Genomic DNA, 24,899 nt, shown 5'->3' on the forward strand with positions numbered 1-24,899 from the left:
CCGCCACGCCTGTGGCCCTCCCCGCCCCTTCCCCTCCGGGTCCGAGTGTGAGGCGCGCCCCCCTCCCCCCCCGGGGCCCCCCGATCCCCGGCTTTGCCACGCGCCACGTGCCCAGCTCACCTGCGGGCGGAAGCCTCGAACCTGCGGCCCCAGCCAGCCTCCCCGGGCCTGGCGAGGCCGCTCAGCCGTGCTGGGCCCGGCCGCAGCAGGCACTGGGAAGGCTGTGTGGGAAATCCAGGCGCGGGCTGTGTGACACCGGGTTGCCCACGGAGGTCGAGAACCTCAGACTTCTCCAAAAGCTCATTTGGTCACTTAGGAGACGATCACCAAGAGAAGTCAGGACAGGGGAAATGGAAGCAGTTCCATTTTAGCCACAGGGTTGTGGAGGAGAGCCAAGACCTGCACCGCCTGACCTTACGGTGATGTGGTATGTTAACCACGAGAGTACCGTTCTGTTTTGGTTCTGTATGTGTGCGTGCATTCCTGCCTGTACTGGGGGTTGAACTCAGGAACTGGGTGTTGCCCCTTAGATTTGCACTCAAAGCTGGCACTCTACTACTTGAGCTCTACCCCCACTTCTGGTTTGGTTGTTTTTGTTCTTGTTTTTTGGGGGGGCTTTTTTCTAGTTGACTGGAAATAAAGAGTCTCACAAAGCCTGGGCTGGCTTTGAATTGTGATTCTCAGATCTCAGCCTCCTGAGTAGCTAGGATTATAGGCATGAGCCACCAGTACCTGGCTTTTACTAACTCTGTCCTAAGAGTGACATTTCTTGCATCTCATTGCTGATCCCAAGAACTCTGGTAAAACATTCGCCTGTCTGCCTCTATTGTGTTTTAGGTGGCAGAGTCAGTGGAGAATAGACTTCAAGCAAGGGATCTTTTTTTTGGTAGATCTTGAACTCAGGGCTTGGGCTCTGTGTCCCTCCTGAACTCTTTTGTTCAAGTCGAGCACTCTACCAGAGCCACTTACGGTTTTTTTGAGTGGTTAATTGGAGATCAGAGTCTCACTGGGACCTTTCTGCTCTGGCTGGCTTTGAACCGAGATCCTAACATTTCAGAATCCCCAGTAGCTAGGATTACAGGTGTGAGCCACTGGCACCCGGCACGTGGTGATCTTTAACTTGTTGAGTTAATAGCCCATGACCAGTCCTTTGGTTTTGATCTTAATCTTCGTTGTTGTTGTTGTTTTCCTATCAGTTAAATGTAGCCTCTGGAGTGATCCTACCTTCCATTCGGAGCCTTCACTGCCAGGCAGCAGAACTGTGAGCTACAGTTAAGTAGAAATCAAGGAAGATGAGTTCTAGCATGAGCATGGGTGAACCAAGACTGAACTGGTGAGTGTGTCTCCTCCATAATCCACTGAAGAGTGAAGCAGGGCTGGTAACTGACCTGAGAAAGGGGAGGTTTCTGGTCTGGAGAGGTCTGGGAGAAACAGAAGATTAAACAGGATTTATTTATTTTCATTGTAACAGACTAAACACAATTGCGTTGTAGTTGACAAGTACTCCTCAAATAAAAAGTCAAGAATTGCTAGTTTACATTATTATAATAAACATTTCATACTGAGCCAGCCAAGGACACAAAGGTTACAAAAGGTTGTTTGGGGTTTTTGTGTGTTGGTTAGTACTGGGTCTTGAACCCATACTTTTGCTTGGCTGTTCCACTCAAGGCTAGTGCTCAGCCACTTGTGGCACATCTCTAACTTCTGGCTTTTTGCTGATAAGTTGAACATAAGACTCATGGATTTGTTTGCCCAGACTGGCTTTGAATTGAGATGATCGGATCTCAACTTCCTGAGTAGCAAGGCCACTTTCTCCCATCTTTAAAACATTTTTTAAAGTAGTTCCTGACTCAGAAAACATTAAACGGACCAGAAAACCGGAAGTGGCGCTGTGGCTCAAGTGGTAGAGCCCTCGCCTTGAGCTGAAGAGCTGAGGGACAGCGCCCAGGCCCAGAGTTCAAGCCCCACGACTGACCAAAAAAAAAAAGAAAACATTAAACGGCTATGTTCAATAATACTTGTTTATTGCTAGCTGCTCTCCCATCCCTAATAGAGTTCATAATTCCTGAAGGCTTCTACCTCGTTGTGGAATGATATATGGAAACCTTAGAAATTAATGAGATGCTATAGATTCAGTACCACTACAAAGTAATAAACTTTACAGCAATACACAGCAAATGCGAAATTCCAATTTTATTGTTAATACCTTAGTTATAGGTGTTTGTTTAGGAAGGGCCTTTAAAAACAAAGATGAGTTTGGGGAAATATGCTAGAATTTTCCACTGGGGGAAAGGGACAGGCAGAAACTGGGTTTGATTAGAGTGTCCTGTTGTAGTTTTAGAGGCATGCATATTTGTGTTTCTTATGAGTGCTACAAAGATACTTTTACATCTTACTGTGAAGCCAAACATGGTCTCGAGCCTTTGCACAATATCAAAGCCCTTGGAACTCTCCTTTTCCACAGAACTTCACTTATTGATGACCCCCGAGATGAATGGTTCTCAACATTTTCAATTTTTTTTATTCCTTCACCCAGTCTCAATTAGTTATCTTACAAATATATCCCTCTTCAGAGGCAATATTGGTAAAGTCACACTTTTTTATTTTTTCCTCATTGAACCTAGGAAAGCCAAGCTAATAAACTTAGGTAGGCTATTCAGTCTTTAGGCCTGGTTCAGTAATGTAAGCAACAGAAATCCATTGGGAAGTGTTTTCTTTTCAGCATGCAAACATGTTCAACACACACACACACGCATCCGTTGGGAACTGTTTTCAGCATGCAAACATGTACACACACACACACTCACACACGTTCGAGATAAGCCTTGTCTTTAACTCTCAAAGACCTTTATGCTTATTTAATTGAATACTACCCAATTAAAACAAGGGTGAATTTGGAGGGGGGGTATGGAGGGAATTCATAATTGGCCTGAAAGCTCCCAAGAAATATAACAATCTAAGCACCCAGATTGGGCACATGAAATCAAACCTATTAAGAGGTGATTATCTGGAAAATGGGGTTAGAGGGCGTGTAGCATACATTGTAGTTCTTTCATCTTGCTTCTGTGTCTGACGAGACTGGACTGTCAAATCACAAGTTCATTACTGTTTCACAGGGATGTTTCTCCCAAAAATGGCCTGAAGACATTTTTCTCCCAAGAAAACTATAAAGATCATTCCATGGCTCCAAGTTTAAAAGAACTGTTAACTTTATCTAGCAGGTAATATCTTCATTTATTTGGCAATTTTAATATGTAACTGTTGGAATTTGGTATCTGTCTATTATTAAACATTCTGTAGTTATAATGTGAAAAATAGAAGAAAGTACTGTTAACACTTTCTCCATTCAAGAACACTTATCCATATACACAAATATATACAAAGTAGAATCATAATTGTAAATACTGTAGAATGCTATAAACTATTTTCCTTTTTTCATTAATATTTATATTCCATTTATATTCATAGTTTCCATTTATTTCCATATATACATATATGCACAAAATAGAAAATGAGCACATAAATATATAATATATATACACATGTACATCAATATTTTATTTCCAGTCTTACTTCTGTATGGATGTATTTTTAATTAATTCAGCTAGTCTTTTGTGTATGTGCTCTCTTAGACATTGCTGCTTGCAATAACAATATAAAGTTTTTACTTCATCCCTTATCTCTCCACAAAAAGGCATTTAGCCTTCAATTTTCAACATAAAACACATTCCTTTGACTGCATTCCATACATGTTTATAAACAAAGGGACCAGTAGAACTGTGTTTTTACACGTGAACAAAGTGAAAAGTTGATATGCTATTAAATTTTTCTGTGAAATATTTAAAAAAATGAAAAGTTTTATGTAACAATAAATGAGAAAACTCATGTATCCTTTGAGCCATTCACGTAGAAATAGCCACTATAAAGATTTGCTTCTATTTAAAGGTTCTGGTCGTAGATATTTATGATTGAGTTTTAAGTCTATTTGGGGAAAGTAGTTTTTTTTCATTTGTTTGTTCATTTGTGTGTTTTTTTTTTTTTTTTGTGCTGGTGCCTAGGACTTGAGCTCCAGGACTGGGCATGTCCCTTAGATTCTTCTCTCAGGTCTAGCATTATACCACTTGAGCCACACCTCTACCTCTGGCTTTTTGGTTATTAATTGGAGATAAAGTTTCAGACTTCACTGCCCTGGCTGCCTTTGAACCTTGATCCTCAGATCTCAGCCTTCTGAGTAGCAAGGATTACAGGTGTGAGCCACTGGTGCCTGGTGAAAGAAAATACCTTTAAAAACAAAACCCCTTTAACCCATTTAATATCTAAAGCAAACTGAACAGGGAGATTTGAGAGAGCCCAAACTTACCATTTCCAAATGCTTCTTTTTAAAGAGACTAGCAAACCAGTAGATATAGTATAGTAAGAGATCCTGCTTCCCCCCCCCCCCATAGAAAACTTTAAGTAAAAAACATTGACAAAATGAAGGGAGGAAACTTCAAACTATCAGCTAGAATAAAATACAATGTTGTAACTGTGGATAGAGAAACCCTGTCAGATGCTTTTGCTTTGCACCTGATGAAGATTTTGACAGCACTGCACTTGGAAATGGTCTTGATTCCAGTCTTTGCTGAATGTAGCCAATTTAAGCCGCTAGATTTCTTGACATTCCTACGGTGGCATATCTGAGTCAGCATCTTGTTGCTGCAGCAGCTTAATTAAATTTGCCAGTGTGTGCCAGGAGGACAGGCATGTTCTCATATTCAGAGAGACAGCTGGGAGGCAGAATTGTTAAGAGCTACGGACACAATACCGTTAGGTTTGAATAGCTCTCCAGACATTTCCGAGTGAGAAATCAATTTGCTGGAATACATTTCTCCCAAGATCAGCAGTTAATATTCATTGTGTTAACCTAAAATGTGCTTATTTTTATACAGTTATTGCAGAAACTTTCATAGCTGTATATATGTCTTTCTCCTGTATTTTCCAAATCAACCTGAGCTTCCTAACTTTAATTTCCAAAATTATTTTCCCATTAACTGATCAGCTCTTTTGATTAGTTTTTCCATTCATGTTTGAGCCCTAAGAAAGTTGTCAATATTTTGTTTTATTATGGAGGTCTAAATCTTCTTCTGAAGTAACTTGGCAAATTTTGGAATTTTTACCAGAAGAGTATTACAAAGTTGATTTAAAAGAAATTATTATTAGCAGCCAGATGCTCACAATTGTAATCCTAGCTACTCAAAAGGCTGAGATCTGAGAATCATGGTTCAAAACTAGTCTAGGCAGAAAAGTCTTTGAGACTCTTATCTCCGATTAACCACATAAAAGAGGGAAGTGGATATGTGGGCAAAATCCTACAGTATCGGCCTTGAGTAGACAAGACCTGATCATGATCATGAGGCCCTGAATTCACATCCTGCACATACAGAAATACACACATGAAAGTGAAATGAAAGGAAAATGATTTATACCTGATTTTAATATGTAAATACATAGACACTGCTCCATTAGAAATACTGATGCAGTGAGATGCAGCAGTTATTATTGAAGGGCGGAGCTTGGTGCTCTACCACTGACGATGGTGATAATGGTGGTGTCGTGGTAGTGATAGTGGTGGGACTTAAATCTTAAAGAGGGACTGACTGACTGACGGATGGGGGTGATGATGATGGAGAAAGGAGCAGGTAGGTATGGGTAAAGAGGATCTGAGTGTGATGTATATGTATGTATGTATGTACTTGTATATGCATATGGAGATAGCACAATGAAACCCACCAAACCCTGTTTAAAAAGTGGAGAAGGAAGGGAGGACTGAAGAGAAGATAATAGAGGATGAACTTGTTCAAAGTACACTGTGCGTCTACAGAGTTACCACAATGAAGCCTACTTGTCCTATAAACGTCTGCTAATGAAAATAGTGGTTTTTTAAGTGTTGTAATAATATGCAAATACAAACATAAGGGCAAGAATGGCTTCCCACTCTTACTGAAAGGAAAAAAAAACCTATCAGCTGAATAGCTAGTGTAAGTTTCCCCTCTTCTTCTAGTCAGTCAGGTAGTGGAAGGTGAGTTTACACTGTGACCCTTTCCTCCAAAAGACTTAGTCAGCACCGCATGACTGTCATCAAACCCAGGTGGCAGAGCTGGGTAACAATCCAGAGTTTATTTTACTCTGTTAATCAACTGCATTCTCCCTTCTGATTGAGAGCCGGGAAGTTCCTTGAGAGTAATCTTCATGGGAAAAGCACTGTAAATTATTGATTTTTTTTTCCAGACGTATAGGAGAAAATCTGAATGCCTCAGCAAATTCTATGGAAAGTGAGCCGACAGTTAGTTCAGCACCTCAAACAAAGGAGAAAGTTGGAATGGTTCTTCTTCCAAAACCAAGAGTTCCCTACCCTCGTTTCTCCCGCTTCTCACAGAGAGAGCAGAGGACTTATGTGGATTTATTAGTTAAATATGCAAAGATTCCAGCAAATTCCAACACCGTTGGTATAAACAAAAGTGAATATTTGCAGTATTTGGTATGTATTCTATTCTTCAGATATGGTTAAATCTACTGAAAATGGGAAGTATTTTCTTTTTTTTTTTTTTTTTTTTTATAAATATGTTTCTTTTTAATAATTTTTTTCTTGGGTCTGGTCATGGGGCCTGAACTCTGGGCCTGGGCGCTGTCCCTCAACTTTTCAGCTCAAGGTTAGTGCTCTACCACTTGAGCCACAGCGCCACTTCCAGTCTTTTTCTTATGTGGTGCTGAGGAATCGAACCCAGGGCCTCAAGCATGCAAGGCAAGCGCTCTACCACTGAGCTACCTTCCCAGCCCTGAAAATGGGAAGTATTTTCATCTTAAATTTTCTTTTATTATTTTAGGTGCAGTCATATTTACAAAAATGGAAAAGTAGGGAGTTTGATAGAGAAGTAGTACTTTTAATTCATTGGTTGGTTCTATTATGTATCATTTAGACATTTGTTCCACTTCTGGGCTTGTCTGTCCAGCTCAATGTAAATAACTTACAATAGTTCTTCACAAAGTGCATTGTAACAATTTTAAGGTTTTTGTTTTCTTTTGGTGCTGATATTGATACCAGGACTTAAAATCAGCCTTGGCTTTCCCTTTGGTTTTTCACTCGAGGTTGACACTCATCACTTGAGCCACACCTCTACTTCCAGCTTTTTGCTAGTTAATTGGAGAGTCTCAAGGACTTTTCTAGCTGAATTAGCTTCGAACTTTGATCCTCAGATCTCAGCTTCCCAAGTTGCTAGGATTTATAGAGTTGAGCCACCTGTACCCATCAAAATTTTTATTTATTAATTACTATAAATTTTCTAAATTCTGAATTATAAATAAATGATGCTATGCTGAACATCTAAATATATATACACTCATGATTGTTTCTTTAAGATAAATTCTTTAAAATGGCCATGTCAGACACCATGCATTTTTTATTTATTTTTTTTTTTTGTCGGCCGTGGGGCTTGAACTCTGGGCCTGGGCGCTGTCCCTCAGCTCTTCAGCTCAAGGCGAGCGCTCTACCACTTGAGCTACAGGGCCATTTCCGTTTTCTGGTGGTTTATTGGAGATAGGAGTCTCACGGTCTCTCCTGCCTGGGCTGGCTTTGAACCGTGATCCTCAGATCTCAGCCTCCTGAGTAGCTAGGATCATAGGTGTGAGCCACCAGTGCCCGGCACCATGCATGTTTTTAAAGCTGTTTTAAAGCACTATTTGGTGAAGTAGTATTTTATAACTATTTTCACTAATAATTGATTTATCCTTTTTTGCCTCTAATTGGATATGGGGGAAATGGTGATTTCTTATTTAGTCTTAATTTAATTTGCACTGCTTGCTAATAAAAATAAGCATTTTTCATGTGTTTAAACTATTTTTTTTCGTCTTTTATAACATGCCTATTCATGATGATTCAGTCACTCATTTTTCTATTAGGGATATAAACTAGTACCTTGTGCATACTGACCAAGTGCTCTACCATTGAGCTACATTCCTGCCTCCTTCACTTTCTTTTAAATACTAAAATAAATTTGTGAAATCCTAATCATGTATTGTAGTATTGCATATTTAGTTTTCTATTTTGTTTTTTGGAACTTTTTTAAGTGTTCATATTTGGTGTGTGTGTGTATGTGTGTGTGTGGTTAGGGATTAAGTCAAGTGCTTCATATGTGTTCAGCTTATACAAAGCTTATTCTCTGCCACTAACCTCCAGTCCCTGGAATTTTTAATAAAAGATACTTATCATTATTATATAGCAATTTTTACTAACTTCTTTTGGGGCTTTGCTTTGGTTTGCTTCTTAAATTTTTTTGTAAGTCCAAGTCATTAGAACAGTAGTTGAGAAGTGGGGTTTTTTTGTTTGTTTATTTTTTATGGAACTTCTTTTTCCAAGACATGTCTACTCTTTCACAAATCAGGACATGAAAAAGCATGTGAATGAAGAAGTGACTGAATTCCTGAAGTTTTTGCAGAACTCTGCGAAGAAGTGTGCGCAGGATTATAATATGCTTTCTGATGATGCCCGTCTTTTCACAGAGGTAAACAAAATTCATTTATGCCACTGCCACGTGACAGGCAGCAGCATTTTAAACTATGACCATCCTGCCCCAAATACAGGGAACTATAAATATGATCAGTTTAGACACGATACATGTAGCCCCTTGATTCTTAGTGGGTTGAAATCATAGAAATAATAGCATCTCAAAATTGTGTACTGGAGTATGTTTATTTTGGTATGTTTATAAAAGTGCCTTTCCCTTTATGTACATGCCTATAATAAAGTCTGTAAATTAGGAACAGTAAGAGTATAATAATAACAATCATACTCAGAAAACTTACATGAATACAGGATCCTTTACTGCTGCATTCCATCCTTCCTGTGTTGATATGATGTGATACAGAGCCTGTATGATAAGAAAATTGAGGTGAACAAGGTATGCAGCTGACTACTATTGGCTGAACTTTACAGTACCACAGTGGTCCCTCTGTTAAGTGAAATGGGCATTCAGTGACTGTGGGCAGCAGCCACAGTGTGGGTATGCTGGACAAAGGGGTCATTTCCATCCTGAGCGAGATGAGCTGGATATCCTGAGATTTTACCGTGCTACACAAAACAAGGCACAACTTATTGGAACTTACAAATGCTTATTTCTGGAATTTTCCATTGAGTATTTTCAGTTGTTGGTTGATGTCAAGTAACAAAAGTGAAACAACAGGTAAAGTGAGAGACACTGTACTTTAGATAGTGTATTATCAGAGAATAGGTGTGAAGCCCATAGATTCTCCTTTCTTCGTATGTACTGAATTGCATGGAATCCATTACAAAGCACTGTAATGGTCATCACTCCCAAGAGTGATGTGACAATAACTTTGTGAGCAGAATAGCCCCTGTCCCTTAGTTATGCTTCCCTTTGCATGCACATATCCTGGTAATGACTACCACATGAGGGGACCATTATTAGAAGTGGAATCAATTAGTATCACAAGTTCTTTGGGGTTTTTCTGGTGTTTTTGGATTTTCTGTAATGTGTGTGTGCAGTCCTGGGGCTTGAACTCAGTACTTAGGTGCTGTCCCTTAGCTTCTTTTGCTTTAAGCCACAGCTCTTCTTTTTTTAATAGATTATTGAAATGAGAATCTCATGGACTTTCCTGCCTAGGTTGGCTTCGATCTTCAGACCTCAGCCTCCTTAGTAGCTAAGGATTATAGGCGAGAACTAGCAGAGCCTAGCTAGTATTGGGGTTTTGAACTTGGGGTTTCATGTTTGCTAGCCAGGCTGGACCATGTGAGTCCAGCCTCCAGCCCACTTAGACAAATAAGGATCAAAACTATTATGCAGATATGAGCTTGTCATTGTCTAAGGTTTTTATATGCACAAGTCTCCATTAGTATGATACCCTCAATCACATTGGAAATTGTAGATGAAGGGAGCAAAATGTAAAAGATATTAAGGCATAAGGACTGAAAAAGGGGGAGAGGGAAATACAAACCTAGAGCTAAAATATATCCTCAAGTTACTGATCTGTAACAAGATATTTTACAAATATCTGAAAGGAGAGGGGGTATATATTATAAAGGTATACTTATTTCCATGCTTTTGCAATCCAAAATATATTCTCAAAGGTTAAGATAACATTCGTTGAAAAAAAAGGTATCTTAGAAGATAATGTATGCTTTAATTATTAGGCTTTTCCTAGTTGTTTGCTTGTTATCACAATTGAAATATAATTCGTGGTAAAACTGAATAGTATGTCCTTCCTGTTTAGTCATTAATATTTCGAAAACTGAAGAGAAGGGAACACTGAGTGCTTCATCATTTGAATTAGCTATAACATTTCTCCTTTATCTTTTTAGATTGTAAATTACAATGACCTCTAAGAACACTACTACTTTGTTAATTCACTCTAGTTGGGAACCTTTATAGAATATTAAACATACTTATTTCTAATCATTCATGTAATTGCTTTCAGTGCAGTACATTGTGTTGAAATTTTCATGTGGCTTTATTTCTTGGACAGTTTCTTAAATAGAGTGGAAAATATGACATGTCTCCTGTAACTTTAAACTTTAATAAGACTGCTAATTTTAGTATGATTAAGTGCCAGTATTTTAGGAAATTAGGTTAAAAATTTGTTATGAAAACTAACAGATGAAATCAAATAAGCAGCATATAATATGTGAGGACTGTTAAAAGCCTGACTAATGGAATGGAACTATCTTTTGCAGTGACCCAATATATAGTCACATGTAACTAAAATATTTTGTGGCATTACTAGAGGAATACAATACTAATGAGTTTTTTCTTACTTTTTGTTTCCTAGCAAATTTTAAGAGCTTGCATTGAGCAAGTAAAGAAGTACCCAGAATTTTTTTCTCTTCATGAAGTTACCAGCTTAATGGGATTCTTCCCATTCAGAACCGAGATAGGATTGAAATTAGAAAAAACCCTTCTTGTGTTGGTAAGGTCATCATATTGAAAGTGTAGGGTATTGGGGCTCAAACATCATCTATGTTTCATATTCATATTGTTAAATTTTGAGTAATAATGAGGTAACCTTTTGAATTTGTAACACAAATCTTTTTTTTATGGAAACAAAGATTTGGTGTTTGAAAAAACACAATAGCATCACTCATTTCTCCATTTTCCTTAATGCTCCAGAGTATAAACAGAAAGCTCTTTTTATTTTTGTTTATTTTATGCCAGTACTGGGGCTTGAACTTAGCTTGGGCGATGTACCTTAGCTTTTCTGCTCCACTTCCAGCCTTTTGTTGGTTAACTGGAGATAAGAGAAATTAAGAATCTCACAGACTTTGCTGTCCTGGCTGGCTTCAAGCCTCAATCTTCAGATCTCAGCCTCCTAAGTAGCTAAGATTACAGGTGTGAACCACCAGTGCCCAACAGGAAGATTTTTTTTGTTTTTGTTTTAAAGAAATTTGCTCACAGACATAGTAGAATTGTGTAGAAAGACTATTTTTGTTTCCATTGTCTCCTTTTGATTAATGCTTCATATAAAGAGAAAATGGAATTGCATGCAAAATTCCATGAAACCCTTCTCTTGGACTTTGAAAAAGATCACAACAAAAACACTCTTGTAGTTGTTGTGAGCCAAAAACATGAATGAATATCTTGGCTTAAAGAAAGGTTCTAAATTTGACATCTGAATCTAGTAGAATGATGAGTTTTAGTTAAGGATTTCCTACAATGAAATTTACTGTTTTTAGGGGGAAAATAAATTAGGATTTTTGTAACAGTGCATTCTTTTTTTGTTGTTGTTTATTTAGGGCAATGTAAAATTTGTGAAAACAGTATTTCCTTCAATGCCAGCAAAGTTATATCTCTCAAAAGATGATATGTCTTCCACAGAAATACCAAAACAAATCGCTGAAGCTATGCACTCGGTAAGTATTTAAATGGCCTTTGGTATTCCACAGGGATCTCTGCCTCTGCAGACCCAGCCTGAGGGTTCCCAAGTCCCTATGTGGTTTTTCTCCCTTCTTTTCATTTACTTCATCTAATACATTTAAATGAGTGCAACAAAGTAACCACTTGTTTTTCAGGATATCAGTAAAGATCCAAATGCTGAGAAGCTTGTTTCAAGGTACCATCCTCAGATCGCTCTCACTAGTCAATCATTATTTACATTACTAAACAACCATGGACCAAGCTACAAGGAACAGTGGGAAATTCCAGTATGTGTTCAACTAGTGCCTGTTGCAGGTTTGTGGAGTTTTAGTGTCAAGTAATGCTCTCTTGTGTTAAGACAGTCCATTTTTAGCTATCCAAATAGAAATGGTCATTTGTCAGACTCACGAATGAAATCTTAATTTAAGGAGAATGTAAAGTTGATATTTAAGCTCAAGAGTTTTTAAAAATGAAAGGTATAGTAAAATTGACTCCTGAATGAAGTTTAGATCTGTAGCACCTGGAGGGAGAGAGAAAAAGTAATTGTGAGTTAGTGTGGCCAGACCACATGAAATAATGAGAGGCTAATGTCTTTTGCTGGACCAAAGGAATGCAGTACTACTTCAGTGGGTGAGTTTCTAGGACTTATTTCCTTGTCTGTTAAAGGAAATCAGAATTAATGTAAGTCTATGTTTGTAATCAGCTAAATAGTCTCTCCTTTGACAATAAAATTAATGTTTGCACATTATTTCCTCTACTCAAGACTATCCCTCCCCATTGTTATGGATTATATTTATTTTATGCGGCTTTTACGTTCAATTTTGTTAAATATAACATCACAAATAACAATAAGTGAAAAACTAATGAAACAGAAGTACAAATTAGACTTAAATGTAATGTGTTCTCTGTGGTAAGAATTTCATCACAAATAATGAGTATATTGATGAAAACTAGAAAACCCTTTTTACCCACTGTTAGAAAGGAACTCTTGCTACTTAGGTTTTCTCAATTAAATCTCTAAAGGATTTGAAAATCCTCTCATCCAAGAACAGCAAACAAGAGACATGTGCAACATTCCTTATCCAATGTGTCTGTTTATTGATCCTTCTGCTTTGTTTTTTTGTTTTTAATCAAAGTACCTGGAGGTAGGTCTGGTGGGTATATATTTGTAATGCTAGCTCCTCAGGAGGTCAAAGCAGGAGGATTATTAGTTCAAGTCCAGCCCAGGCAAAGTTAGCAAGTTCCTATCTCAGCAAACAAAATATGAACAAAAGACGAGAGCTATGTTTACGTGGTAATGCGCGAGGCCTTGAGTTTTTACCACTATGGTAAAAATAAAAACAAGAAAAAAACTACTAAATACTAATTACACCTTTGCTTCTGTTTCTACTTTAAGGTTCCAAACCAGTTAAAGTCATTTATATTAATTCACCACTTCCCTCAAAGCAAATGACAACGAGAGAGAGAAATCAAATCTTTCATGAAGTTCCATTAAAATGTATGATGTCCAAAAACACGTCAGTTCCAGTCTCTGCAGTATTCATGGACAAACCTGAAGAGTCTGTGCCTGAGATGGACGTATGTAATGCTATTCTCCTCCCTCAGGAGAATGGACTTGTTTATCTTTTTGAGACATAAGGTTTTCTTGAAAGTCTCTGAACTTAGGTAGAAATTCTGTCTTTAGAATACAGTTTGCATGTACCAAAACGTTATGTGGTCCACTGCTGATATGATAGTTCTGATGTTGCACTTAAAAATGGATCTAGTTTTTTTAAATGGGAAAATGATCTGAATAGACATTTCTCAGAACAAAATGTACAGACAGCTGACAAGTATATGAAAAATGTTCACTATCATTAATCATCAGGGAAATGCAACCAAACCACAATGACATGACATCTCCTCTTGATTAGGATAGATGTAATCAAAGAGACCAATGCTGGTGAGGGTACAGTAAATCAGTACAACCCTAGTGGAAAACAGTATGGAGGTCCCTCAAAAAATGAGAAATAGGACTACCAGGGGATCCAGCAATCCCACTCTTCAATGTACATATTTCAAAAAGATAAAAGAAACAAAGGAGATACCTGAACTCCTGTATTACTTGCAGAGTAGCAAAGATATGGAATCCAAGTGTCCACTAATGGATAAAGAAAACGTGGTCTATCAATACAATAGAGTACTATTGGACCTTTAAGAAGAAGGAAATCCTCTCATTTGCAACACCATGGACATAACTGCAGATCAAAATATTTAGTGATCTAAGGCAGTTATGTACAAAGGAAGGATGCATGGTTTCACTTCTGTGAAATCTAAAACAGCTAACCTCATGGAGATAAAAAGCAGAATTGTAGCCAGATGCCGGTGGCTCATTCCTGTAATCCTAGCTACTCAGGAAGCTGAGATCTGAGGATTGCGGTTCAAAGCCAGGCAGTAAAGTCCATGAGACTATTATCTCCAATAAACTACCAGAAAACTGGAAGTGGCACTGTGGCTCAAGTGGTAGAGCACTAGCCTTGAGCTGAAGGACAGCCTCCAGGCCCAGAATTCAAGCCCCACGACCAACCAAAAAAAAAAAAAAAAGCAGAAATGTGGTTATCAGAGGTTAAGCAGTGGGGGTTGGGAAACATTGCATCATCAGTAAAAAGTCTGGAAAGTCAGGAGACGTAAATTCTGGGTTAGGAGATGTAAGTTCTGCTGATCTGTTATGGAGAAAAGAGACTGTAGCTACAGTTCTGAACAATGAGAAGAGAGTAATAATTTAATTATTTCATAACGAAGACATGATACACGGTTGAAATGATGGATAACCTTTGTGTCCTTAGTGATCACTACACAGTGCATATAAATGTACACCAAATGTACCAAATGTTAACTGCAAAAAAAACCCAAAAAGCAAATTCTCATTTCATCAAGCCTACATATGTCATCTATGAAGTGTATGTTGCACAGCTATAAAATATTTGGTTATGTTCCAAAGACTTATCCCAATGTCAAATCCTAGAATGACTTACAAAGGTCACAAAATGAGACCAACTAGGTAACAGATCCATTTTCTCAAAGGTTACAAATGTGGACTTTTTGAAAGCTTAAAAACAAATGTGGTTAATTATTTGTTTTAAAAAAATGTTTCTACCTGCATGTACAAATCTCACTATGTTTAAGTACCACTGGGGGACCGAGTAGCAATAGATGTCTGTCTGTAGACTAGAGCGCCCTCAGTCCTGAGGTCTGGGTGAATGTGATTGTACTTTTACAAATAAACACCGATGCAAAAGACTTCTCAGTCTTTACATTCAAACTTAAAATGGACTTTGAACTCCACAAGCCTTAGTTTTTTCCTTTTCTTTCCACAAATGAAAAGCTGAACAATACCTACTTGACTTGGTTATCATGAGCCTTAACTGCACAGTTGTAACCCTTAAAGTGTGCAAGCAGTTGTTTGTAGCATGGGTGTTAACAGTTCTGTGATGTGGTGATCTTGGTGGTGACTAATATGCGGTTTTAATTTGCTCTTATCCAAGAGTTCTTAAGTATGAAAAGGAACCAGTGAGTTTCATTGGTATAGAGAGTATTTGGCCAGATTGTTAACATTGTTCAGTATACGTATCAACATCAGCTGATGATATAATCTCTCTGTTTAGTTTACTCATCTGTAAGATGGGCATCATAGCAACTAACGTGGTTGTTTGGTTTTAAATGAGTTAATATGTGTAAAGCATTAGAATAATACTCGGTACTGTATGAATATCTGCTTTAACTTTGTGTATTTTAAAATATCTTCAATATGGTTATTAAAGTGAAGTATTCCTTTTATAGAAAACCATTCGTTCCACAAATTTTTATTGAGTGGAGATTCTTTTCTATTTACTGAGGATACAGCCATGAATATCAGAATACAAAGTCTCAGAGCTTGCATTAATATTAGAGGACATTAAATAAGCAGCACCAAAACAAAAAACAAACCAACAGCCCTCCTCCACTCATCCCCCTCCCCCAAAAAATCGTGATAAATGTTGTAGAGAAAAGTAGACTAAGCAAAGGAAACTGAGATGAATGGAGATGGGCTCTTATAATCATGACGAAGAAGGCCTGAGGATAGGACATGCAAGCGAAACCTTGAAGAAGTAAAGGAATGAAATTTAAGAATAAAGATAGGTACTGGTGGCTCACAACTATAACCCTAGCTACTCAGGAGGCTGAGATCCAAGGATTGTGATTCCATGCCAACCTGGGGAGGAAAGTCCATGAGACTCTTTTATCTCCAATAAACTACTCAAAAGCCAGAAATGGCGCTGTGGCTCAAGTGGTAGAATGCTAGCCCTGAACACAGAGATGCTCAGGGACAGCGCTCAGGCCCTGAGTTCAAGTCCCAGGATCAGCCAAAAAACAAAAAAAAGGAAGAAAAAAGAGAATAAATAAATATGACAGTGTTTTTCTTCCACTTCCTTAAGGAAGTTTTAAGGATAATCTCTGACTCTTACATCTGTTTATATGTTTTTCTCTGTTTGCCATTTTCCTCAATAGTTTTACAATGTGTATGTCATAAGGCCCTTTCAAATTCTTATGTTTTCTTCTTTTACATCTGACTTTTGCAAATGGGTTCAAGACTTCTGTTGGTGGTAGGTGAGTGTCGGGAAGTAACAAATGCTACAGAGGCACATAAATTAGGTTCAGAGGGATAGAAAGTGGCAGTAACCTGTTACTAAAGGTAATCTAGACTCTCCCATTACTGCTGGCAATTAAGGAAAATATTTCTGGAGGAAAATATACACATTTTTTACAAGCATCAAAATGCAGATAAGAGAAATCACAGGATTGAGATCCCAGAAAGACAGGAATGTAGGAGATAAGCCTGTCACTTAGGGTCATCCTGGATGGTATTCACCAATTCTGAAGAAGCAACTGAGCAATAAGCTGTGCTTTTGGCAGATCATGAGACTAGGGGACCAAGAGTTACGCTGCAGTTTTTAATCAACAGCTTGGAACCCACAGAGCTACACCCCAGGAGTCATGGGGAACCAAAAGCCAATCAGTTTTCTCAAATATCTGTAATCTGACTTTGGGGACATATGTATTATTTTGGAGTAAGATACTCTGGACTGCTAGGATCTCCACCAGACTCTAGCAAAAGTAAGTGAACTAATGTATAGAGGAAGGCAATGCCATACCAGGCCTCATGTGATGATGCTTAATGCCTAGCAGTCTCACTTTTGTTGCTTGGTGTTTTGGAATGATCATTTTTTATTTCTTTCATCCAGTAGATCAGAATGCTTTTTTGATATCTAAGTGCTTGGGTTTGTGTTTAAATTTTCTTAATGATTTCTAATTTTATTTCCTTCAAAACAGTAAGACCTTAGCAGATTCTACCTTGCACTATGTTGAGATTTTGTTTGTCTATTGACTTTAGTCCATTTTGGAAATTCCCCCTCTCCCACCCTCCCCACCCCCGTGGATTCTTGGGAGGGAAAAAATGTATCTTTGTAATCTGTGTGTATTACGTATGTGTGTTTTTTGGTCATTCATTTGATTAATATCATTTTTGCTTTCTATATCCCTAATTATTTTTGTCTACTCAGAGACTATGTCAATGGCCAAGTACACGTTGTGTGTCTGGCACAATATCCTCTTACTTTTGAAGTGTCTCCTTTGCTCTTGGTATTTGGTGTGTCATGGTTCATGACCATTATCTGTTGGTCTTAGATTCTATCATTTTTTCAACGTAGCCTTTCTCCTGTTGCTGTCTAGTGCCTTTGCATTCACTTCATTGTTATTCTTCCTCTTTTTGTTTCTTGGTGTCATGTCCAGTTATTTTTGTTTATTTAATTTTTTGGTAAGCCAGGCATCAGTGGCTCACACCTGTATTCCTAACTACTCAGGCTGAGATCTGAGGATCACAGTTCAAAGCCAGCCTAGGCAGGAAACTCTGTGAGACTCTTATCTCCAATAAACCACCAGAAAACTGGAAGTGGTGCTGTGGCTCGAGTGGTAGAACGCTAGCCTTGAGCTGAAGAGCTCAGGGACAGCGCCCAGGCCCAGAGTTCAAGCCCCACAAGCAACCAAAAAAAAAAATTTTTTTTTGTGATACCAGGGTTTGAACTCAGCCTCAAGCTGACTCTACCACTGAGCCACACTCGACCCCTGGTGCTTTGTCTATAACTCTGTGTGTAGCAATGCCCTCTTGTAAGCAGTGTTTAACTTCACTTCTGTACTAAATTTGCTATTGTTATTTTTAGTAAGAGCTGCCATTTAATGAGAGACTACTTCCTAAGTGCCAGGCACTATGCCAAGAAATAGAAGTAAATATATTCTTCTATGTATTTTCTCATTTAATCTTTAGAACAAATCCGAAACGTCATCCTACTTATCCCTACATTAGAGATGGGAAATTTGGAGCTCAGAGAGGTTCAGGAACAGAACATAGATTGATCTTTCTGATTGTTGAATCTTTCTCCCAAATCCTAAACTGACAGATTAGTGATATACATAGCCTATAACCGGATTTCGATGGTATTAGCTACACTACAGTGTTCTGCCAGATTGAGGGGACTAGGAGAACCTAGTACTTTTCTGTCAGCTGGGGAAGAGATTTTTTTATATGTACATATATATCCCTGAATAAAGCAGTTGACTAGTTCTTCCATTACTAACACAGCATATGAGAAACTCCAACTTCAAGGATTTCATGTCCTAGAATACAATAAAACACTTTCTGTCCAGTTCTGTCCAGTCTTGTATTACTCAGAGTTGTTTTCCCTGAGTACATGTGGGAAGAATGTCACCGAATGCTATTTCCTCAAAGCAACTAACAGACTTTCCTCTGTATCAGCTAAGTGCAAGTGTCTCCCCGGGTGTATAAAGTAGTAGTCATCCGCTGCCTTCCTGTTTGTCCCTTGATGTCCCTATATTTCTTCTTCTTGATGGTCCTATCTATTTTGTGACAAGTGGAAATTCCTCTTGGAATGTGGTAGTTCAAAGTGTACTCTTTCCTAGGCTGGTACAACTTGGTAAATTTGTCTTGTGTTCCTGGACATATCAAAAGGAAAATGGGCTAAATAATGGCTCATGGTTTATTGTCATCTTAAGCAACAATCTTTTAGAGCCATTAGACATTTTTGTCTATTTTTTTAAAATATGAGAAATAAATAGGAACATTAAGAGATAGGTGAGATATGGCCAGAAATTTTTACTAATGATTTGCCAATATATTTTCTTCTAAGACATCCAGTGAAGTTAACGAGTGCCGAAAAATTGAGACTCATGAAAATTTGGATCTGAATTTTGATGAAGATGTCACAGAACTTGAAACCTTTGGAGTAACCACCACCAAACCACCAAAGTCACCAATTCCAGCCAGTACTTCCACGGAATCCATCATGACAGATACTCCTGCTGCTGCCAAAGCAGCACCTCTGCCTGTGGCTCCTGCTACACCAGATATTGCTACTAGTTCTAGGAGCTTGGCTCAGATTCTAATGGAACAGTTGAAGAAAGAGAAACAACTGGTAACTGGTATGGAAAGTGGTCCCGAAGAGGGCAAAGATAAAGACAATCAAAGCCTCACACCATGTGGTAAACAGGTGTCCAGTTCCGACAAGGCTTTGATGCCAGATAAGGGCATGGAAACATCTGATAGCTTACCGTTGCAAAGTTCTAGAGAAACTAAAAACTCATCTGAAAATGGAATGGCCACAGATACACTGTGTGCTGATGATAAAAGACTAAATGTTGTAGATAGCACAGACAATTCAAAAGACAAGGCTACTACATCAGAAGCAGGTAGTGCTGAGAAAGTAGTTCCTTGCAGTAGTGATACCGATGAGGACTGCCTAGTGATTGACACAGAGTGTAAAGGTGATCGTGATGGAAAGAAAGCTGTTGTGGGTTCTACTTTAAATTCTGGACCAGTAAATTCAGATTCTTCCCCAGGACAGGCTTCTGTAGGAAACCACACAACTTCTAATCCTGAAGACTCCTGTGTTTTAAAAAAACCTATCAAAAGAGTATATAAAAAATTTGATCCAGTGGGAGAAATTTTAAAAATGCAAGATGAGCTCTTAAAGCCAATTTCCAGAAAAGTACCAGAGTTGAACTTAACGAACGCAGATGATTCAAAACAATCACTTCTGTCTGAGCAAACCTCTGCTCCTTCAGATGCCTCTGGTTGGCCAAAGTCTGGATGGCCTTCTGCGTTCCAGAAGCCAAAAGGACGTAAGTAAATCTTTATGAAGAACTGAAGCTGTTTTATCTGTTCTTTTTCCTTGGTTCTAATTCTTTGTCATTCTCTCGCATTCTCTGTGTTAAAATCTGTTTGATTACCTTTACCTATCGATTGATGTTTCAATCTATTGATCCATATTTCCGGTTCCACAGTGTCTCCTCTCTATAGGTGGCCAAGAGAGTATAGGTTTTGTAACTTAAGTTTATTCAGTATGCACAGTGGCCAGTAAGCTATGTCAAGCTGGTAAAGGGGAAGTCCATAAAAAGTAATCATAAACATCGATGGGTCCGAAATTTACTTATGCTCTATGTGGAACTAGTTTTGTACTTCTTAGTTTTGTGAAATAAATGTAAATCTCCTTAGCTTTGCCTAGATTAAAATTACATCACTTTTTAATAACCTTGCTTCTTAAACTGTTTTTCTTCTCAAGTGACATTATTCTCTCTTTATGTTTTGTCTAAAGTTACTGAAAGTAAGTAAAAAGGAAAAGCTGGTTTAAGCTGAATATGGCAGTACATTCCTATAATCAAAACACTCAGGAAGCCAAGGTAGAAAGACTACATTCAAAACCACCCTGGACCACATAGCAAGATCCTGTCTCAAAAAAAAAAAAAAGTTGACAAAAGTTTTAGAAAATAGTTGAGGGCTGGGAAGGTAACTCCATGGTAGAGTGCTTGCCTTGCATGCACGAGGCCCTGGGTTCAATTCCTCAGCACCACATAAGCAGAAAAGGCTGGAAGTGGCGCTGGGGCTCAAGTGGAAGAGCACTAGCCTTGAGCTGAAGAGCTGAGGGACAGTGCCCAGGCCCAGAGTTCAGACCCCACGACCGACAAAAAAAAAAAAGAAAATAGTTGATTGTTTTACCCTGGATTGTGATGGAAGACTACGGTATTTTAAAATAATAATGAGAAATGTTTTTAAAGGATTGCCATATGAACTTCAGGACTATGTTGAAGATACATCGGAATACTTACCTCCTAAAGAAGGAAATTTTGTCTATAAGTTATTTAGCCTGCAAGACCTGTTGTTACTTGTACGTTGCAGTATCCAGAAGATAGAGACAAGACCACGTTCTAAAAAAAGAAAGAAAATCAGAAGAGTAAGTTGTTACCTCGGGGGTTGTGTATTAACTATAAATAGATAATATTTAATATGTCAAATATTAGTTGTAATTTTAATTTCTTCACTCTTAAGCGTATTCTAGGCTGAATTTTTTTATTAAAATACTGAGATCAATTTTAATAAGAGCATAGTAGTGATAAATGTAGTAACCTATGGACTGTATAAACTGTATGGAAAACTGTGCTGTCATAGATTTGACCAACACAGATATATTCCTGTTTCTTCCATGAATTCAGGTTTCCATTCTGAGATTGATCCTCTGATTTAAAGGCTTGTAATATGTCTGCTAATTTTCCTACCTCATCTGTATTTAATTGGGGTTAATTTAGGAACTATAATATTGAACATTCTTAATATATGTAGTATTGATTATATACTATATAGATTGTGTTTTCAATGTTTTGTTTCTTATTTGCTTTCTCTCTCATTTATTTGAAGACTAGTCTTGTTTTTTTCACTTCCCACCCTGTGATTCCGTATCACGTTGTATTTTCCTTTTAACCTACCTACAGCATTTAGCTATTGTCAATGGTCAGTATCTCCTAAGTAAGAATAACCTAAGGAAATTTTGGATACTGGTTTAATTCTTGACCAAGACAACGTAGTAAGGACATTATCATTCACTTGTCCAAAGTGAAGTTAGTAAATATCAAGATATAATAGTATAAGAGAACATCCATTCTTCACCAAAAAATGTGTCTAAATAGAAGTCTTATACTTCTGATTTTATCAGTGACAGTAATATTCCAGTAGATGTTTCCTGTCTTGCAACTGTCATTGTTTGTAGTGATTTAAGGTCTGGGGTAGAATTATGTTCTGTTCACCTGTCCTCTCAAATGTTTTATACCAAATAGGTCCTGAATAAATGAAAAAAACTGAGAGTCGCTCCTCAGGAGTATTTTAAGGGATGGAACTTGAGGGGCTGACAACTAGTCTGACAATATTTTTAAGCTTAATTTTTTTTTTTAATGCTGCTGTTTAAGTAGAAATGCAACTGGGGCTGGGAATATGGCTTAGTGGTAGAGTGCTTGCCTAACATGCATGAAGCCCTGGGTTTAATTCCTCAGTACCAGATAAACAGAAAAGGCCAGAAGTGGCACTTTGGCTCATTTGGTAGACTGCTAGCCTTGAGCAAAAGAAGCTCAGGGACAGCACCCAGGCCCTGAATTAAAGCCCCAGGACTTGGGCTGGGAAGTTGGCTCAGTGGTAGAGCGCTTGCCTTGCATGCCTGAGGCCCTGGGTTCGGTTCCTCAGCACCACATAAGCAAAAAGAAAAATGCCGGAAGTGGCGCTGTGGCTCAAGTGGTAGAGTGCTAGCCTTGAGCTGAAGAGCTGAGGGACAGCGCCCCGGCCCAGAGTTCAGGCCCCACAACCGGACCCAAAAAAAAAAGCCCCAGGACTGCCCCCCCCAAAAAAAGTAGAAATGCAACCTTATTCATATTCCCTATCTAAACATTAGCTTCTTACATAAAGCTTTAAGATTCTTAGAAATTTCTTTGATTTCCTAGGTTGAACTTTCATCTCCCCTTTGTTTCCCTTTGGCACTTCAATTCTATATTACTGAAGTAAAGATTTTCGTTCTCAGGGTAATTATACTTCCTCATCAAATCTGTACTCAGTGAATCAGAGCTACATTTCTGAGACTTTAAAACAGAAAGCACTGCTAGATGCTGGTAGCTCATTCCTGTATTCCTGGCTACTCAGGAGGCTGAGATCTGACGATTTCAGTTCAAAGCCAGCCAGGGCAGGAAAGTCCATGCAACTCATCTCCAATTAACCACCAGAAAACCAGAAGTGGTACTGTGGCTTAAGCGGAAGAGTGCTCGACTTGAGCTGAAAGAGCTCAGGGACAGCGCCCAGGCCTAGAGTTCAACCCTCATGACCCACCAAATAAACAAAACAAACAAACGAAAAAAACAGAAAGCACTTTCAAATGATGGAATGAAATAAGAGGCTCTTTTGGACCACAGATCAAGCTGCAATTTATGAGTTCTGTGTATAATTATGAAAGCCAGATAACGTTGAATGATTAGGTCTTACGTGTCACCATTAACCACATACCCTATGTTTTTAAAAGTTTTGACCCAGTTTTATTTAAAACTTACATTCATATTCTAGGACCAGAATAAAGGTTCTTGAAGGTGCTAGCTATTCTAGCTGTGAAATTCTTCTTTCAGGGTATAGGTAAAGGTAGAGGAGTTTATGTGAAGGATGGCAGACAGACCAAAGAGTGTTGCTTTGGGAGGATTGGGCCCCTATCAAGGAGACAAGGAAATAGTAAACGTATTTATTTATTTATTTGCCAGTCCTGGCGTGAACTCAGGGCCTGGCCGCTGGCCCTGAGCTTTGGCTCAAGACTAGCACTCTACCACTTGAGCCACAGCACCACTTCCAGCCTTTACTGTGTGTGTAGTATTGAGGATTTGAACCCAGGGCTTTATGCATGCTAGGAGAGCATTCTACCACTAAGCCACATTCCCAGCCAGTAAATTTAATCTTTATATGAGAAAAAACTTCCAAGTGCTAAACAAAGATAAAATATTCAGGCTTTTCTCCTGGCTTCCTGGAGATGGCAGTAGAAGACATATAGAACTTAAAACCAGATTTAGGACTTTAGTTTTACAGATAAGAGTAGTAATTTTATCAAAGAAAGTTCTCCAGAATATGCACATAGTGTGCTTTTTAGAAATTACACATATGTATGTGTACATATATGTATATATACTTAGGCATGTATGCAATATATATTTTTAGGATATATTTCAAACTTTAAAAATATACCGATAAAGAGGGAATTTTTTTTTAATTATCTGTAAGTAGTTTTACAGTTTACCAGTACACTGCTTACATCTTACCAGTGTTACCTTCATCATTGTCACCAACTATCCCAACCGTACCAATTTTCTTTTCCAATTCTGTTATAAATCAGATATGTCCTTAATTGAATTTCTTAACCCTCTCAGTCTTTAGTTCTCTTATCTCTAGCTTCTGTTTATTCTAAAATGATAGGAAACAAAATCACATGCAGATTACCATTTGTCAAATAATCAGTATACAATAAATTTATTTTAACAATATTCCTAAGCATAATGTTGCTTTTTTTTGAAAAGACACTTTAGGGGTCTTCCTGTTCTAAGTATGATCCCTATAATAAATGTAAAACTTTGGGCACTGCCTACTTAACCAGTGTATTCATCTTCATATTGACAGTAAAATGACAAAACTCAAAGATAATTATATGAGCTATACTTTTCATGTACTGATAATAGAAACTTCACATGATTTGAGTTTTCACCACTGTACCAAGGCTAAGTTATATCACCCTCTTGAAAGTCAGGAATTCAGAAACATTGAAGAAATATTTTCACATCTGTTCATGTGTTATTTGTGGTTACCTAAAGTATCGGGTAGCCTTTTAAAAGGGCTAACATATCACTTTGAGTAAGCTCTTTAAACTGTGTGTTTCTTCTGACTCAAAATAGAGTCTTGTTAAGAATAGAATTGGGGGCTAGGGTGTGTTCAGTGATAGAGTGCTTACATAGCACACTTAAAACCCTAGGTCCAGGGGCTGGGAAGGTGGCTCAGTGGAAGAGTGCTTGCCTTGCATGCCTGAGGCCCTGGGTTCGATTCCTCAGCACCACATAAGCAAAAAGAAA

The 24,899-nt window shown here is 38.2% G+C and overlaps 1 protein-coding gene across 1 annotated transcript in view; it reads left to right on the forward strand.

The window, feature by feature from the left end:
- Window positions 1–295: 295 nt before the first annotated feature.
- LOC105981197 (little elongation complex subunit 2-like) overlaps window positions 296–24,899 on the forward strand; it is a 29,881-nt gene continuing 5,277 nt past the window's right edge. The window contains exons 1-11 of the mRNA XM_013010273.1: window positions 296–427; window positions 1,197–1,333; window positions 3,117–3,221; window positions 6,268–6,517; window positions 8,418–8,537; window positions 10,819–10,956; window positions 11,780–11,896; window positions 12,056–12,215; window positions 13,297–13,478; window positions 19,121–20,111; window positions 21,045–21,220. Of these exons, the coding sequence (XP_012865727.1) occupies window positions 1,293–1,333; window positions 3,117–3,221; window positions 6,268–6,517; window positions 8,418–8,537; window positions 10,819–10,956; window positions 11,780–11,896; window positions 12,056–12,215; window positions 13,297–13,478; window positions 19,121–20,111; window positions 21,045–21,220 (2,280 nt within the window). The 5' untranslated portion in view covers window positions 296–427; window positions 1,197–1,292. The remainder of the gene's footprint in view (window positions 428–1,196; window positions 1,334–3,116; window positions 3,222–6,267; window positions 6,518–8,417; window positions 8,538–10,818; window positions 10,957–11,779; window positions 11,897–12,055; window positions 12,216–13,296; window positions 13,479–19,120; window positions 20,112–21,044; window positions 21,221–24,899) is intronic.

Source organism: Dipodomys ordii, unplaced genomic scaffold, assembly GCF_000151885.1.
Source record: "Dipodomys ordii isolate 6190 unplaced genomic scaffold, Dord_2.0 Scaffold11, whole genome shotgun sequence".
Taxonomy (NCBI): domain Eukaryota; kingdom Metazoa; phylum Chordata; class Mammalia; order Rodentia; family Heteromyidae; genus Dipodomys; species Dipodomys ordii.